Source organism: Macrosteles quadrilineatus, unplaced genomic scaffold (assembly GCF_028750875.1).
Source record: "Macrosteles quadrilineatus isolate MER2022 unplaced genomic scaffold, UCM_ALF_1.0 Scaffold_28__1_contigs__length_1566739, whole genome shotgun sequence".
Taxonomy (NCBI): Eukaryota; Metazoa; Arthropoda; class Insecta; order Hemiptera; family Cicadellidae; genus Macrosteles; species Macrosteles quadrilineatus.
The window spans coordinates 1,150,056-1,168,116 of record NW_026542621.1 but is presented as its reverse complement, the minus strand read 5'-3'; the positions used below and the strand labels follow the sequence as shown (position 1 = coordinate 1,168,116).

The 18,061-nt window shown below is 33.6% G+C and overlaps 1 protein-coding gene across 1 annotated transcript in view; it reads right to left on the bottom strand.

Annotated features, from left to right (window-relative positions):
- Positions 1-2,922: 2,922 nt before the first annotated feature.
- LOC129005654 (regulator of MON1-CCZ1 complex-like) overlaps positions 2,923-18,061 on the bottom strand; it is a 36,448-nt gene continuing 21,309 nt past the window's right edge. The window contains exons 8-13 of the mRNA XM_054434614.1: positions 16,884-16,947; positions 15,797-15,902; positions 10,288-10,540; positions 9,660-9,838; positions 8,369-8,508; positions 2,923-3,311 (exon numbers count right to left, since the gene is read on the bottom strand). Coding sequence (XP_054290589.1) covers positions 3,155-3,311; positions 8,369-8,508; positions 9,660-9,838; positions 10,288-10,540; positions 15,797-15,902; positions 16,884-16,947 — 899 coding nt within the window. The 3' untranslated portion in view covers positions 2,923-3,154. The remainder of the gene's footprint in view (positions 3,312-8,368; positions 8,509-9,659; positions 9,839-10,287; positions 10,541-15,796; positions 15,903-16,883; positions 16,948-18,061) is intronic.

The window sequence follows — 18,061 nt, the reverse complement described above, 5'->3', positions numbered from 1 at the left end:
AGCATCTCACATGATTTACTTCTTGAAAAAACTTAAATGTAACTAATCTTATCTTACAGGCAAGCAGCAGTATGTCCCAATTGATCACATGAATAGCCATAACCAATTAATTACTTACACTTCCTTATTAAGTATGGTGTCCCTCAAGGATCAATATTGGGGCCCCTATATTACTCTTAATTTACTTGACTGACTTTCCCTCATTGATAGAATCTCCTAATCTTGATTGTTTATTTGCTGATGATATCAATATAAAAATATCCTAATTCAAATTCTGATGTGGAAGTCTCTTCTTTTGTTTAGCTTTCCAAATGTATCCAATGATGAAATAAATTTACTACCGAATCCAATAAAAACTAATTATACAATTTTTCTTCAACTAGCAAAAATGCAGCTGAGTTTAGTATTTTTATGGATACAATTATACTAAATGAAGTTAAAACAATAAAATTTCTTGGATTACATAAAGATGATAAATTCAACAGGGACAGTCATGTTGAAATCGTTTTAAAAAATGTCACTTTTTAAGCCATATGCCATATTTTAAAACAGATGTCAAAAGTTAGTAGTTTAAAAACCTTAAAAATAGTATATTATTCCTTAATTGAATCACACATTCTTTTGGTTTGTGTCTTTATGGGGGCACATCTTTTAATCTAAATAGCATTCTGGAGTTTCAGAAAAAAAACAGTTCGCATTATGTTAAAAGTAAAACTGAAATCAAAAGAACACGCTTAAGAGCACTTTAAAAATTGTGACTGTTTTTAGCTTATACATTTATCAAATACTCCTTTATATTAAATTAAATCATGGAAGAATACTAAAATTGAACTCTTTTCATAAGTATTTGACCAGAAAAGGTAGTGAATTGAAAGTAGAGAGGTAGTGAAGGGGTGAATTGGCGTTCAACAAACATAATTTAAATTTATCAGTTTACGAGAAAATCCCATCTTATACCTGATAGTGGTGTTAAATATTTCAACAGCTTACCTGGAAATATAAAAAATATAACTAATTTTAATTAATTTAAAAAATGTTAAAATTATTTCTCACTAACAGATTCATGTATAAATTAGAAGATTTTTTTCCAACTTCCTGAAATTTGATTTATTGATAATAACAATATTCTCTGTAAAGGAGTCTTAGGTTTAATACAGTTGTTTTAGTTATTACAATGACACACAATGTGCAATATGAATAAAGTTACTTTGATCGATTGATAAAAAGTTGTATTTTGCTTGTTTATGGGTATATTTGGCAAATTGCTTTATTTCATCCTAAGCTATTATTATTTCACAAAAACACTTCTTTACCTTCCCTGTAGCAGCAAGCCAAAGTACTAGTTAAACTTAATGTTATTTAAATAGGGAATAATCTTACAAATTTAAGTGAAAATCCAATCAGGATGGAAATTTGCTTAGTCTGCAGGTTTGCTTGCTGTGGCGGGTGTATTTAATTTGAAGAAAAAAGCCCCCTAAAGCATGCCAAACATATGAATTTGAATTTATATGCTTAGTCTTCCTCAACACAAAATGTTGGAGTTGTTTGTATTATATATTGGCATTGAATTATTTTGAATTAAATCTTGAGATACTTTTAATAAGCAATAACAATGCAAATAGCGAAGCTGCAATTGAACGGATGTTGAAACCTTTTTAATATGGTTAAGTATTGTGTTGTAACAGTTACAATTTTGCTATTTGATGATGTATTGTAATAAGACAAGAGTTATTCTTAGCAGAATTTGTATGTCTGAGTAACACTTGTTTAATAAACACCTTTCAATTAATTTGTAACTAAAATATGTCTCAAGTCCTTAAAATGGGAAATGAACATGATGAGTTAGTAAATAAACAATCTTTGATATACAAATACTTTAATTACATAAAATATGCAATATTTATATATTTAACAATCTAGCGATAACATTATAATAAAAAAAATATTCTTAATAACAATATCAAATGTATTAAGAGAAAGGATAAGGACTAGAATGGAAATATTTTTTCTAAAAGATACCAAATAATAAATTATATGCATGGAAAACCACTAGAGGGATTACAGTTTTTGTTAAACCCCTAAAAGTAATAATTATTCATACCTTTGTGCTCAATTGGCCACAACTTTTATATAAACAACGTGGAATCATTAGCTGTCTTTCACAGTCAAATTATTTTATTTTCAAATTTACTCAATGTGTGTCACAACGTTTATGAAAACTTTTATAAAATTATACATAAAGTAAAACTGCTATCAATGAAAGTAAAAAAAAACAGGTTTTTTGTAAATGGTGCTGGTTTAAGAGCGCTTGAAAAAAGTCACCACCACTAAAGCTGGCCTCTGACTGCCTAAAACTGCACAACCTAAAAATAGTGTTCCTATTGAAAATGGCTAATATAGCTATTTTCATTGGCACTGGACCATGTATTTTAGATCCTCACAGTTATAAATTTGTATAATCTGAAACGTCTCTGTAGTATTAAGGCAAATATAAGTGGTATTGAAACTGTGGGATCAAGAAATCATGCAACTAGAAGTAGCTCAAATACCCAGTTTATAGACTTATATGTTTATTAGCCAATCAGAAAGCCTGAAAACGCTAACAGAAAAACCGTTCCAGCAGAAGATTAAATTGTGTTTGTTGGACAACCCTTGTTATTCTGTGTAGAAGTGTTTATAGCATTGTTAAACATGTTCAGTAACGTATAATTCTATTGTCTTGACTTGGCCTATTGCCTGATTGTTATCAGGCAATTTATTTATTAATTTATTATAATTATTATAATATTTATTATTATTTATTAATTTATAATTTTTATTAATTTATTTAATGGATAAATAAATTATTTGATTTTATTGTTTCTAAATGGTTTTTTAGAACTAAAAACGGAAAATCATTTTAAGGAATTATATGGATTTTTTTCAATAATAATATTATTATATTATATTATTATTATTATTATTATTGTATATTATTATTATATTTATTATAATAATATTATAATAGGACATAATGCCATGGAGTCTTGATAAAACTAAGTCAATTAATTAATACATAAAATAGTATTTTAACAAAAATAATTTACTTCCGATCGTGAAAATAACACAAATTAAGAATGTTGAATTAAGATGTACCGCATGTTACATTCAACCTTCATCTCAGTGAAGGGACAGAACCGTTGACTGAGGCACGTTTAGCCTCAAAGTAAGTAGAAACAGCGTAAAACACTAGTTTGTCTTCAGTCGCTTGAGCTAACTCGAGAAACTTACGCCCTGACAGCTGGTCTTCGTTTTCAGATTCTATGGCGTACCTGAATAACAAAACAAACATTGTTAACTTTTAATGTAATTTATATTATAATTATTAATTATTACAGTACACCCTGTCATAACTGACCTTTTCGGGGCCAGGCTTACAAAGTCCCAACTATGTGAACAAGTAAAATACAGTAATATTTGACTGCTCCCCACAAGCTACTGAGTAGGGTTATCTGCTTTCATAAGGCTCATACTTTTCACCTCTTTTCATGGTATAAAAATGAGTGATGTGCCGATACCAAAATTTATAGATTCTCTATACCGATACCTGAAAAATCTATTCTCGATACCAATACCATTTTTGTATTGTTTTACCAAATTTTCTGAATGGATTGGTTATACTACATCAACCCTTGTCTTTATGTCCTTCCATTAAGTATTTTTGAGGTTTAATGGGGTGTTTTTAAAGCAAAGAAAAAATGTATGCAGCAATGATACATTCCAACTAGCCAATTTAAGTTTAAACCTTTCTAAAAACATTAAAAACTACCATATTAAAGATAGGCTAAATGAAAATCTAACAACAGAAATAAATACCCCCGCTGCAGCAAACCTGCAGACTAAGCAAATTTCAACTTGTCTGACCTTTTTACTAAAATATTTCCATAAATAAGACATTCCCCAAATATTCCCCATATTCCCAATTTAAATAACTAGATTTAACAAGTGCTTAGGTTTACTGCAACGGGGAAGGTAAAAAGTGTTTTTGACCATACTTCAATAGTATGTGATTAAATAAATAAATTTGCCAAATTTTATCAACTTATATCCATAAACAAGTAAACTACAACAGTTTTCATTGTCTCCATAAGAATTTTTAAAAATAACATGGGAATTTTAAATTACACTTTTTTTTTCTCAGTAATAGTTAGGCATACAACAGCACTTCATTATACTAAATTATTTCTTTTTTTAAGCTCTACAAAATGGTTTAGAAATAAATTGCAAAATTCTTTTGTTTTTAGGGTCAAAAATGGAAAAAACCCATTTTTACCCCATAAACCCCCCCCCCCCCCCGTGCTCAGTGCGCACTGTAGGTTGTCACAGCAACTGTGTGTCATCATAGCGACGAGCCAATCACACATCTCGCACTGCGTTGTAGATTACGAATGAACCTGAATTATACAAGAATCTCAAGTCAGCAAATGAACACACCAATGTTGTCTTTGTGTCCCAAGTACATCGCCATGACCTTGCATGGGATAATATAATCAACAAAAAAATATACAGATTAAATTATAAATTGAAACAGCAAAATATCAATATGATTAATATAAGCGATTTCAAAAGGGGGTTTTTTACTTTGCACGGCCAACACCTGAACTAGGTAAACAAGTTTTAAGTCGCAGAATTGCAGATTATGTCTTGAACCTTGAATTTAACAAGCGAAGAACCATTGTCTCTGCACATAAAACAGTACAGATCATAGAGGTGGCAGACATGAGTGAGGTCATAGAGCAGTACCGCAATGATGCGCAGGTGGCTTTTGCACACTGCATCTCAGCCGACCTGGACAGTAGTAAGCAAATGTCCCAAGGAGTAGCAACAAGATTTAGAGATAAATTTGGGAAGCCAAAAAGCACAGATTATTGCAGTGATCATTTAACCTATCAGAAAACAACATCTGGAGCAAGTGTATATGGCCTGGTGACTAAACCTCTATACTACCTAAATGCTAACAATTTCTCAGACTATAAGGATACATACGATATGGCTTTCACTAATCTGATGAAAGATTTTAAAGCTCGTAATCTGGGAATGCTAGTCTGTCCCGCCATGGGTTGCCTTAGGGACCGAGTGCATCCAATCCAATTCGTAGAAAATATATTAAAGTTTAAATCATACACTGGAGCAGATGTTCTTGTTGTGACCTATGATGATACCTCCAAGAAAAACCTCCGTAATGGACTTTCACACACTACATTTATTAATTACATTAACAGGATTTTGGTAAATAAGCTTTATAGTGAATACTACTCAAAAAGTAGTTTCCATGAACACAAAGACCCATTGCTAAATGTTCAACTGGCAGATGCGACAAGTAGCCTAACAACAGCTACACCCCTGACTAGAGAGGACAGCATGACTCCGACATCCCTTGGTTCCAGTGACTCTGGTGTAGCCTCACAGCTCTCCATGGAAGCCAGTATAGGAGCTCCTCATCAGCCTGACTCCACAATAACAACCAACCTGATGTCTATGGAGGAATATCCACCGCTGTCGACCCGATCAACCCCTGTGTCTAGTGATGAAGTGCTGAATGTGTCTAGAGGTGATAACACGGAAGATGAAGAAAATAGTGGAAAGAGTGATAGTTGTAAGGAAAACGATAATGTCATACCTCCTGCTTCTTTAAACGGTTTTGGAGAAATGGAAAAAACTCCAACTTAGGTCAATTCCCATCAACTTCAAAAAATAAAAGTAAAAATATTTCAAATATAAGAATATTTCATCAGAATATTGAAAATTTAATTTCACGGATTGACTCGCTGGAAATAGTTTTAGATGAAATAAAACCCCATATCGTAGTATTAACTGAACATAATTTAAAAAATGATGAAATGGCCAGACTTAATATAAAAAATTTTAGTGTCAATTCTTATTATTGTAGAGAGACCACCACAAAAGGAGGTGTCGTTATTTTGTCTAGTAAATCTATTAAGTGGAAGCAGGTGGTAGAAATCAAAATTCATAATCTAGGAGTAGATAAAAAATTTGAGTTTTGTGCTGTGAAATTCATAGTTAATAAAAATATGTTTGTACTAGTAGGCATATATCGCTCCCCGAGCACAAATCCTTTTGAATTTATAGAGCTTTTAAACGAGTTAATAATGAATCTACTTCCTATTTGTAGTAATCTCATAATTGCTGGGGATCTAAATATAAATATTATTAATAACGAAAAAGATTGTAAAGCACTATGCAATATGTTGAGTAGTCATGGTATGTCTCACTTAGTTACATTTCCCACAAGAATAAGTGAAAAAAGTCAAACATGTATTGATAATTTCCTTACATCTATTTCAAAAGCACAAACTAAAGTAGAAGGTGTGATCACTTATCTCTCTGACCACGATGGTCAAATTTTAGATTTTTTATTTGATATACCTCATTGGGAAGGTGGAAATAAAACAAAATATAAGAGATGCTTTTCAAAAGATAATGTAAACCTATTTCTTGAATCACTTAAAAGTGAAAACTGGAATGAAGTTTATTTTTCATGTGTGGAGGACAAATATGATAAGTTTCTCAATATTTTTATGTATCATTTTAACTTAGCTTTTCCTAAAAAAGTTAAAAGGATAAATTATAAACAAAAATCCTGGGTCACAGAAGAAATAAAACAGCAAAGAAACAATATTATTGACTTAGAAAAAGAAGCTAGAGTAACAAAAAATAAAGAATTGAAGAAATGTGTTAAAGAGAAAAATAAGTTATATAGGAAAATGTTAAAAGATTCAAAAACCAATTTTTATAATAAGCAGATAAATGAATCAGAAAATGTCATTAAAACAACTTGGAAAATAGTAAATACTGAGGTTGGAGTTCTGCCCAAAAACAAACAAAATCTAGAATTGACTGTAGATAATAAGAATGTATCTGTTTTAGTTATAAGTAATTTGTTAAACAATTATTTTATAAACTGTATAAAAGATCTTCAAACAAAACCAGATATAGAACCTAGTGTACAGAAAAATAGTCTTTCAAGTAGTTTCTCTCCTCATAATCAGACTTTTCGCTGTGAGCCCACAGATGAAAACAAAATTATTAAAATATTAGATTCTTTAAAAAATAAGCAATCATATGGGTTTGATGAAATTCCTGTAACTATAATAAAATCTGCAAAAATACACCTATGTAAAATCTTAGTTCATCTGGTTAACTCTTCTTTAATATCTGGCATTTTTCCAAAAAAATTAAAAATATCCAAGGTTGTACCTATACATAAAAAAGATTCTACAAAAGACATGTCCAATTATCGTCCAATTTCGATTCTGCCATCCTTTTCAAAAATTTATGAAAAAGTTGTGTACAGAAGATTATCCCAATTCTTAGAAAATTCAAACATTCTAGATATGTCCCAGCACGGTTTTCGGCCCGGAAAATCGGTTTTCACTGCAGCCGTTTCTTTTATTGAATCCATCATAGAGTCCATAGATAAAGGGGAGAACGTAGTGGGCATATTTATGGATTTAACAAAAGCTTTTGAAAGCGTAAATCATCATCTATTACTTGATAAATTATTGAACTTTGGTGTCAAGGGAGTTGCATACAATTGGTTTAAGTCATACCTTTCCGACCGATATCAGTATGTTGAAATTAACCAAAAACATTTTGAAAAACATAGATTGGAATTTTTTAAAAAAAAGACGACATACATTGGCAATAAATTCTTTAAAGCACTTCCGAATGAACTAAGATCAGAAAAAAACAATAACAAACTAACATGTAAATTGAAAATATATTTGATCAACAAACCCATGTACCTGTAATAGAGGAATTTTATGAATACAACAAAATTATGAAGCAGTAGTGGTAGTTTTTTTTTTAAATTTATAATTGTATTGTTTTTTTAGTTTTATATTTGACGCCATTTCTTGTAATGACATGTACAAGGACAAATAAAGTGATTTGATTGATTGATTGAATAGCTGTGTTCAAAAGACAATGCGATAGGTGATAGTTTAATCGTATCTCCTAAAAAATTGCAAGCGATAATAATTGCGTCTTGACTGAGCCGAGCTTCGTGCTTATCAAACCTCGAATGCATGAACAACGTAGAATTGTGATAACTTTGTTTTCAATTGTACGGCACAAATTAAGTGTTATTTTAGTTTTTACTTGGTATTAAAAGCTCGGCTCAATCTTCGAGCTTTTTCATAATGCCTCCAGCCGAGCTGAATAATGAAAAGCTCGACCAAAAAGCTTGAAGATTCGAGTACTCGCACACCCCTAGTTTTTTTTTTTTTAGAAAGAGGATTGTTGTGTTTGGATGCTCATTAAGTGGCAATGCAGACTTGAGATTTCATTCTTGTTTTAGTGCAAGTACCTAAGTGCAGGCAGTATTTGGTGCTTGGAGAGCAGAACCTCAGTTATCTCTTGGCTGGCAGTGTTCAGCCTATGCAGCATGTCCAAGGCTAGTTGGTGGGCTGGAGGGTACAGGTTCTCGAGGGACAACAGCAAGCAAGCCTAAGTAAAGGACAGATTTGGTTTTGATTGAGAATTTCATAACTTTTGTATCGGAGGATTAGAGGAGTGACATTACTAATCTTGTGGGGTGACAATACTGCTCCACCTGAGTATAATCACCAGGTATAGCCAATTTTTTTATATAAAATAACTGAGATGAATGATCTACAAACAGATTGTGCTACTGTCTAAATTTCTATTTTCGCCCTCAGTTGTGTTTAATGTGATAGTTGATGTAAAATAATAAATTCTGTTTACACTAAACTGTTTTTTATTTTTATTTTTAAAGCTCCCGTACCCATATATTATCAAAATCAGTAATTTACATCAATACATTTACTCGATTCAACAACATTATATTTCATTCTAAAATTGGCCACAGCTTTGACATGGAGGTGGGTTGCTTGGTTCTAACCATGGTCAAAGGTAAAATTTTTTATAAAACTTGAAACAAATCAACTGTATATTAACAAGAACAGTATAAATGATGTCAAGTTGCAAAACATAACTCAGAACACATACTTCTCTAGGGGAGAGTATGAGAAGAGAATACTGATTATTTTATGAACTTGAACAAAAAATGAAAAATAGTTTTTATCTTGGGAATGATTGATTCTTAAAGCGAGCATATTTAATCACTGGTAGTCTTGAAATAAAATTGACAATTGTACTACTAGGTTAATAGTTGCATTATTCAGTTTTATGCATAACAATGCTACAAGTAATAAACAAGCATTACACTTGTCTCTCTATTTGTCGATTAGGTCTACAACATTGCATTGGTCGATTCATGATAGAAGTGGATGCGATGAAATAAATATGTATGTATGTAATAGGTATGCTTTCCATGCATACTCAACCCCCTTCAGATCCTGGTCTATATATGCAACGAAGCTGAAACGTCAGCAACTAGTGATTTTCCTAGTATTCCAACATGGTCATGCCCAGAAGACCTATGACTTAGTGTTAGTGATTGTGACCATAGAAGCCTTACTTCGAAAATTAACTACTTGTGTACAAATACAACAAAATGGTCTATTCAAGTTGGTCACGGCAAACAAGAAGTAAAATAGTTAAACAGTTTGTTTAGTGTCTGACAAACAACTGTAAGATCAATTTAAATAATCTAGAAAACTTAATAAATATCGTACCAGAGGCTTAGAGTCAGAAACGACAAAATATTGCAGAAGCTGGTGAAGTTGGTAATAGGCTTTATTGAGTATCAAGGAGTTGATGACCAACTCATGAAGATAGTGTTGTACTGGGATCTGATGATCCGTCAGTGATCTCACATACTCCAGAAGCACCCACATTGCCAACTTACGGTTCCCTGCACAAGTCACATAAACGTTTACAAGATTGATGATTACGATGTTATACGGGGTTAGCGTGGTATATCACTTTAAGCCAATATGCCATATTGGGACTAAGCAATTAAACAAAGTCTCATAGTAAATCCTTAACCCGGGACCAATTTACTTTTTGGTTTTGAGGTCTCTGGAGGGCAACAATACCATCCGTTCAAATTCATACACAATGATCCATAATACTAATACTTCATACCAATTGAAAAATGTACAGACACATTACCTAAAATTTATTTGCAGCACAGATGTAAACTAACTATTTTTAATTTGAATACTTCATTTGACCCAGCTGATGACCTCTTGCAAGTTCAGTTGAAGCATATACAGCCTTCATCAACCCAGGCTCAGCTTAGTCAGACCCTTTTATAACACTAAATGTTCTCACCAGGTACATTAATTAAGTGTTTCTTACTTGGTGGACTATCTTCATTTATGAAGTCTGCCATCTTAGACAGTACATTGGTGTACATATCGGACTGGTCTATGACCACTCGTGTGACTAGAGAACTTTCAGAGACTTGACTGTCCACAGCACTCACTGGACTGGCCAACTGCCACTTGACATTCTGCAGCAACTTTTGCCGATACACTGCATTCAGCTTGTCAAACACTAAGGCTAACTCTTCTAGATTCTGATTGAGGCTCTGCGTCGCTTCTCGTAGTTCCTGCAGAGTGAAATCAAAATATTAATAATCAGAGACCCTCTAACTAATACAAGGTTTTCACAACTAAAGGTTCTCGATTAAGGTTTCTATTGAGCTAAGTTATAATCTAGGACCAACATCACACATACTTTTATTCATCCACTACTATTCTAGCTGGTTCCCAACCCTATGGGCCGATTAGTGTACTCAAAATAGCCAAATACTATGTGAACAAAATCGACATTCCTACCAAGTATGAATCGTATTCTGTAAATAGATGTCTGTGGACTGAGGTGTCAACAGGGGCCCGTTTTATAAAAAATACTATTCTAGTATTTACTAGTCCAGGGACTAGTTTTCTTGCAATCCGTACATGGTGCTTGGTATGTCAACTATCTCGGTGATGGGGACTCCAAAGCCTTTTTATCAGTTAGTGAGGCTAAGGTTTATGGAGATGTAGACATTAACAAACTTGAGTGCATTGGACACGTCCAAAAGCGGATGGGAACGCGCCTCCGCAATATGAAGAAGATGAGGAAAAAACTTAGCGACGGTCAATCGCTGTCGGGCAAAAACAAACTTACACTGGCTGTGATTCAAAAATTACAAACCTATTATGGACTAGCTATTAGGCGTAATACAACCAGTGTAGATGCTATGTATAAAGCTATCTGGGCTTTGTATTATCATGTAGCATCATCAAATGATAAGCCCATGCATGACCTTTGCCCCAACGATGCTGAGACCTGGTGCAAGTTTCAGAAATGCCTCAAATCAAAGGAAGAATATGACCATAGCAAACATTTTCATGTACCAGAAAATGTAATGGCTGCAATCAGACCTATTTTTACAGACCTTTCTGATGTTAAACTCCTTGAAAAGTGCGTGAAGGGAAAGACTCAAAACCCGAACGAGTCCTTGAATAACGTGATATGGTCATTTATTCCTAAACGTACTTTTGTAACTCTACCAACTTTGAAATATGGTGTGCATTCAGCAGTGTGTGCTTTTAATGATGGATTCAGAAGCAAAGTGGAAATCATGGAAAAATTTGGACTGTGGCCAGGGAAAAACTTAGTGCAGGCTGTTGCAAAGCTGGAAAAGTCGCGCCTTCAGGAAGCAGAAAAAAGGGCTCAAGACCTTAAAAAAAAAATCAGAAATCTGAGAGATTTGAAGAGGAAGAGGCTGGAAGATATGTATGAGGAAGCTGAAGATCCTGACAATCCAACCTACAGCTCTGGACACTACTGAGGAGAGGAGAACAGAAGAGGAACCTGCAAGTTAACGAAAACTGGTATGTTTTTTATTAAATTGCTCTTTCCGAAAGTGAATATTTTATAACTTAGATGTAAGTTTTCTCAGCTCCTATATAAGATAGACTTACCAAATTTTTATGACAGTATCCTGATATGATTAGCTAGTATGCTACATGGTAATTTTAAATTTCATTAAAAACAGTATTGTAAATAATTTTTTTATTTACAAAAAATATCGAAAAAAAGTCTAAATTTAAAAATTCCAGTACAAATTGAAATTTTAACCTAGGTAAATAATTTCATGTAGCATACTAAATAAAAGGCTAATGAAAAGTACAAAAAAAAAATTATGTCTCTATCTTGTATAGTTTTTAAGATATGCTGCATAAAGTTAACATTGATTAATATAGGCGTTTACAGTCCCCTTAAGGAAAGGCTCTAGGCCAGGATTTTAAATGGTAGAAAAAGGAGGATAGCAGCTAGCTTACCTTGAAACTTGAAAGTGTGGGTAGGCCATAGAACCATGGTTTAATAGTCCATGGACTAGTAATACTAGTGTATTTTACAAGTCTACGTTTCAAAAACTTACTAATGTAAAATACTAGTTACTAGTGTAGGGACTAGTATTACTAGTGGTTTTTACTAGTGTAGGCAGCAAGTGTGTTTCATAAAGTTTTACTCTTGTAAATTCTTGCCATTTTCTACCAACCTCTCTTCACCCGTATTATTTGTAGTAGACTAGTATTTTTGAAAAGAGTGATATTTCATTACTGACATCATTGTAAAAATTAATTATTAAGTTCCTTTTTGCAAATTGGCTCCCGTTTGCAATTTTAGATTAAAAAATAGTTTTGTGAGTGCTAAATGATAATTATCAGACACAAATTAAAATGAATAAATGTGGCTAAGCACAAAATGAGTGAAATTGATGGATGTACATTACCCAATTAGAATAATTCTATAAGTTTTAAATTAGTGTGAAAGCTTACTTTTACTTTAGTTAAGTTTCATGGTTTTATTAACTATTAAGCTATAATAACACGGAGAAAAAATAGGCTTTGAGCGAAACCATATTAAACCGCATACCGTATTGTATCTTCAAAAATGTATCCAACATTGCAACATTAATCAGATTATTTTACACCCAAGGCTCTCGGTTTTATTTAAAGACATTTTAATAGGAAATTATAGTAAGAAAATTTTAAAGAGGAGTTACATAGTATTTTTTTAGATGCTTATTATTTGCTTCCCTAAATAGCTAAAACCCTGTGAGGTACTAACAATTTTGTAGGCCTGTAACAATTGATTTTGTGTATTGGACTGAACTGCTTATCATAAAAACATTACTTTTAATTCATTTAGGTGTCCTGAATTTGTTATTCAAAGTGATAAAAAAATAAATGTTGATTAGCGCTGTCATTTAAGTGGGAAAAATATAAAAGTTTAATTAATCGAACAAAAAGAATACTGAGTAGTCCGGTTTTAACCTAGGGACCCACGACATGAGAGGCGAGAATTCTACCTCTGAGCTACGCCCTGCCATGGCGTTTGGGCCATGTTTTAATATACTTGAAAACCTAATTCTCCATTGTTGTACCAGATTTGCAATTATTCGACACATCAATAAACATTTAGGCTTATTATTCATGGTTTGTAGACTCAAAAATAGAAAATCACCAAACGATTTTCAACCCAAATATTTTTATGCATTCGAATATTTGAAAACATAGGTTAGGGTACTTGAAAACACGTTCCAAACAAAATGTCCCTAGACGATTTATTTACATTCAAAATTTGAGTCTTCTTTTCTTTACTTATAATAAACTTAATTTTATGCGTCAGAGTAAAAAATAAACTATAAAAACCACAGTGAATGCGGCAGCAACAAATCAACTTCCACCCAACTGTTGAGCACCGCAACTAGGCCTACAACCGGCTACTACAATGACCGTGTTTGTTTGCGGCGATGCCGGCGGCGGGCTCATTTGATGAACATAAATAATAGCGGTTTGATAAATAATATTTGATTGTTTTACTTATATGTCTATATAGTTATTAATTAAAAGAAGACAGCTATTAGTTTCTACAGCTATTTATTTTTAGTATCAAATGGAAAAAAAATTAAAACTCTTTATGAAGCGTCAGAAAACCCGTGATTGAGGTTAGCAATTAGTGTTGAGAGTTCACTTGTAAAGTTGGTCACGTCTCACGTGATTAGTAGTTTTGGTCACATGACTAGTAAAATACACTAGTATTTACTAGCGGTATAAAAACGTTTATGAAATACAAATTAAGGACAGGTAAATACGGGACTAGTATTTTATGAAACAGGGCCCAGCTATTAAAGTTGATTACCAGTTTAACAACTTGAAAGAAGTAAAGTTTTTAGACGTAGAAAATATACATAGGGGTTGAGCTCAGATGTGGTTGCAAAAATGTTGCACAATTTTTAACAAGTGTTGGACAGTGTGTGTCAGATGATTCATCAGTTTAATTTGAGACAGTGAGTTAAGGGCATTTTGTCCTGTATCACAGTGTAAACGAGGAATTGTCCAACTTAAAGGCGGCATATCCAAGACTTCCAACGATAACAGTAAACCCTGGTAGTCTTAACAAGTCAATAAGCAAGCAAAGTATCCTTAACTTTAATCGCTGTTTTGAAATATAGAAACAAATGAAAACGCACTACCATCCTTATGCGCAAGTTGACAGACTCCTGCAAACTACCACTAATGCACATCTTTTACGTCTTGACACTCTCCTGTATCAGGGTCGTATTTAACTATCTGCCGCCTCTAGGCAGCAAAGTTAGCCCCCCCCCCCCCCCCACCCATGTCAGTGCGCTCACCGACCATACCACCCCAGCCCCAAGATTACCCCAATACATGCCCTGCCAGCTGTTTTTATGGAAAAGTAATCCATAAAATCCAGCAGGCAATTGCATGCTGCATCAACAAATCTAAAACATTTTGAACCATTTTTACAGACGTTTTTGTTTCCCGTTTACATGCAAAACGTGATTCTGTTTTCCATACATGGAATGCAACGTTGTTGTATCCAATCAGAAAAAAAATTTGCCGCCCTAGACGGGTGCCTAGCCTGCTTATTTGGAAATACTGCCCTGTTCTGTATACACATCCTTCTACTGGCAACGGACTTCAATAGGGGTTGATTCCCTTCCTGCAGAGATCTATAATCACAGAACACAACTGATACTTGGTGAAAGATTCAATTTTTCTTCACATCATTTTCGTTCACACACTTGGATGGAAACCGAGAAAAAAGTAGTGTAAATACTATATAGTATAGCAGTAATATATTGTATAGTAGTGTGTAGAGTAAATATTAGTAGTAGTAGTAGAAGTAGTAGTTCTTTTTCATATAAATAAAAAAAAAATCAACGCTAATGTAACATTTGAACTAGCTCACATGGTCGTGACAGGAGCTATTTGGAGACCTTAATTTACAGACAAACCATTGTAGATAATGCCTTGTATTCATTCAAAAGTTCAGATTGATAACATTATTAATTTTACATACCACCAATTTTAAACTAGCCTTTTCAAATCAGTTCTTAGAATTTATATATTCACTTACCGGTAACAGTATTGTTTACTTACTTAACATCATTGTTTTGCTACTTTACAGTACAAGTTTGGACCAATAAGGTTTGAGGATTGAGAGAAAAGAAGTAAATTTATAATACTTTGAGTGACAACTTATCAGCGGTTAAGGCCAATTTAATTGATTATACAATGAATGAGTGAGTGGTTGGGACAATGAGTCGTTGCATCACAATCACTGGCTGTGAGAGGTTATAAACAAAAACATAACCTCTCTTAGACATTATGAGTAGTGATTGTTAGTTATCGAAAATGTTTGTAGGTAAAGTAGTGGTAGCAGCTTTAAAGGCACTCACCAAGGCTCGTACTTCAAGTTTTCTATTTGTGTCTTAAAGACTATTGTTACGTGACCGTTACGTAAACTACTATAATTTTACTTAGAATTACAATAAACTTACCCTCAAAATGTATTCTTTGGAGTTTGCCCTTAGCATAAAGAACTCTATGAGAAAGCTCTTACTGTGGACTAGTTTGCTAATATGTTCAAGTTCTAACTCCAGGTACCTAAAATCAAATTACAAAATCACTAAACGAATTTACAGTTATTGCAATCCATACAGTCTGGTTTATTAGCTATCAATTAGCTTTTTATATAAGCTATTGTAATTTGACTCAATAAGGATTTGCTTAAAGAATCTGCCAATCTCAGATTTAGGTTGTTATGACGAATCATACACAAATTAAAATCAATGAAACTTAAGTATAAAACTGGCCTTTTAATGTGAAATTGTATTAGGTTGACAAACAATTATACAATTATCAGTAAAAACAGGGTTTTCCTAAATGAATAATGGTGCAGTTTCGAATACTTATACAAATATGACCAGGTGAGGTAGAAAAATGAGGTTGGTTTGGTATCACTGAATTCTTTACTCAAATAATTTTGTCACACTGTCTTGGAAAACAGCTGTTTCATTGTTGTCGTTGACGTTTGCAATTACTCAAAATATTAGAAGATTATTTAACTAAGCTGCTCCTCATGGAAATAACATCAGACGTTGGAGTAAACAGTTCATAGAAATGGGACCATGTACAAAAACGGAAGGGGTCTGGGAGACAACCTGTATCAGTGGTAACAATTGAATACGTAAGACAGTATTGCCTTAGAAGTCCTGATTTAACTCAATGTCCAAGATTCGTGATGTTGCTGGTTTCAAGACAAGGATTTATGAAACAGTGTCGTTGGTAACAAGATCCATGTTGCACAGCGTATGGTCCGAGATCAACCATCGATTAAATCTCTGCAGAGCACTCAATGGTGGACATATATAAATGTATCACTAAAAAACTTTTTTGAAATGAGAACTTAAATAAAATAAATATTTTTAAGATGCCTTTCACGGTTCTTTTTTTATTTACCTTTAAAACCGCATAATTTATTTAGGAAAACCCTGATTAGCACATAACTTTTTGTGTTGACCTTTATTTACTTCATTAATTTAAAATATTTGTCAAAATTTTGAGAAAAACAAAATGCATGCTTACCATAAACACCCAATTTTAGCATCAATGACTACGTTTGGAGAAAACATAATCCAATTAGAAGAATCTAGGAAACTGTTAAGGACAAATAGTTTATAAATGAAGGATTCATTTATTATAGCAATGATTAGAATAAAATATAACACAAATACTTTGCTGGTGTTATAAAGAGTCCATGTTGCGGTAGATTACACATTGATTAATAAATCAATGGAAGGATTTGGGAACTTATTTTTTAAATTTTTTTTAAGAGGTTGGCGACCTCTTTTAACCTTGCATTTGCCTGTCCACATAGACTACAGATCTGTGCGTGGGACGTATCCAGCAAAGCAAGGGGTGAGCCGGTACAGTACGAAGGTGAACTGTACTGATAAAATGTTTACGGCAGTGACCAGGATCCGAACCCACGACATCGCTGCCTTGGGCCCAAAGTCCGTGACGCTACCAACTGAGCCACTGACTCACCAATTTATTTTGTAATTATATAGAGTAAATCTTAATCATCAATCTTTCACTTATTTATTTATTCCAACGGTTTATTATTGACAATCTCTACGATTCATTACTGCATGATGTAAAAATGTCTTTTTAACACGTTCGCTGCGGGCCATCAAATGGCAGGCGTAGCCCCAGTGCGGCGCAGCCCGCAGCGTCGAACAAACCCGATTGCCGGGTGATTGGCTCTCATATTTTGGTATGACGAATAGCAAATAACGTGCAGTGATGTCCTGTAGTTCGCTAAACACTCACATATAGCAGCACTGCTTGGAACGTAGCCGGTCCCATCGTATTGCCAATTGGAGGGAGAAAGACGGGACAACAAGTTGATTTTTAAGTTTGCCAGACAGGGATTTTATGGGGAAATTTTACTACCAACCTACAACACAACAAAAAGCAAGTCACCCACTACACGCTAACGTGGAATAGGTCTGCCTTCGACCGACGCTAGAGCAAAAACGATGATATACGAAAGGCATTGCCGAGCATATCCGATCGGTTACGGCAGCATCTGAACAGCGCTCGGCCCGTATCCGATCGGATACGCCCGCAGTGAACGTGATAAGGCCACACTATCTTTATCCATATTGTTGCTAAGAAAGAAAAGCTCCCCTTAACTCCTGTTTTTTATTATTATTCAGGGCCGTACGAAGGATATATGGCCCTCAATATATGGGACTTAG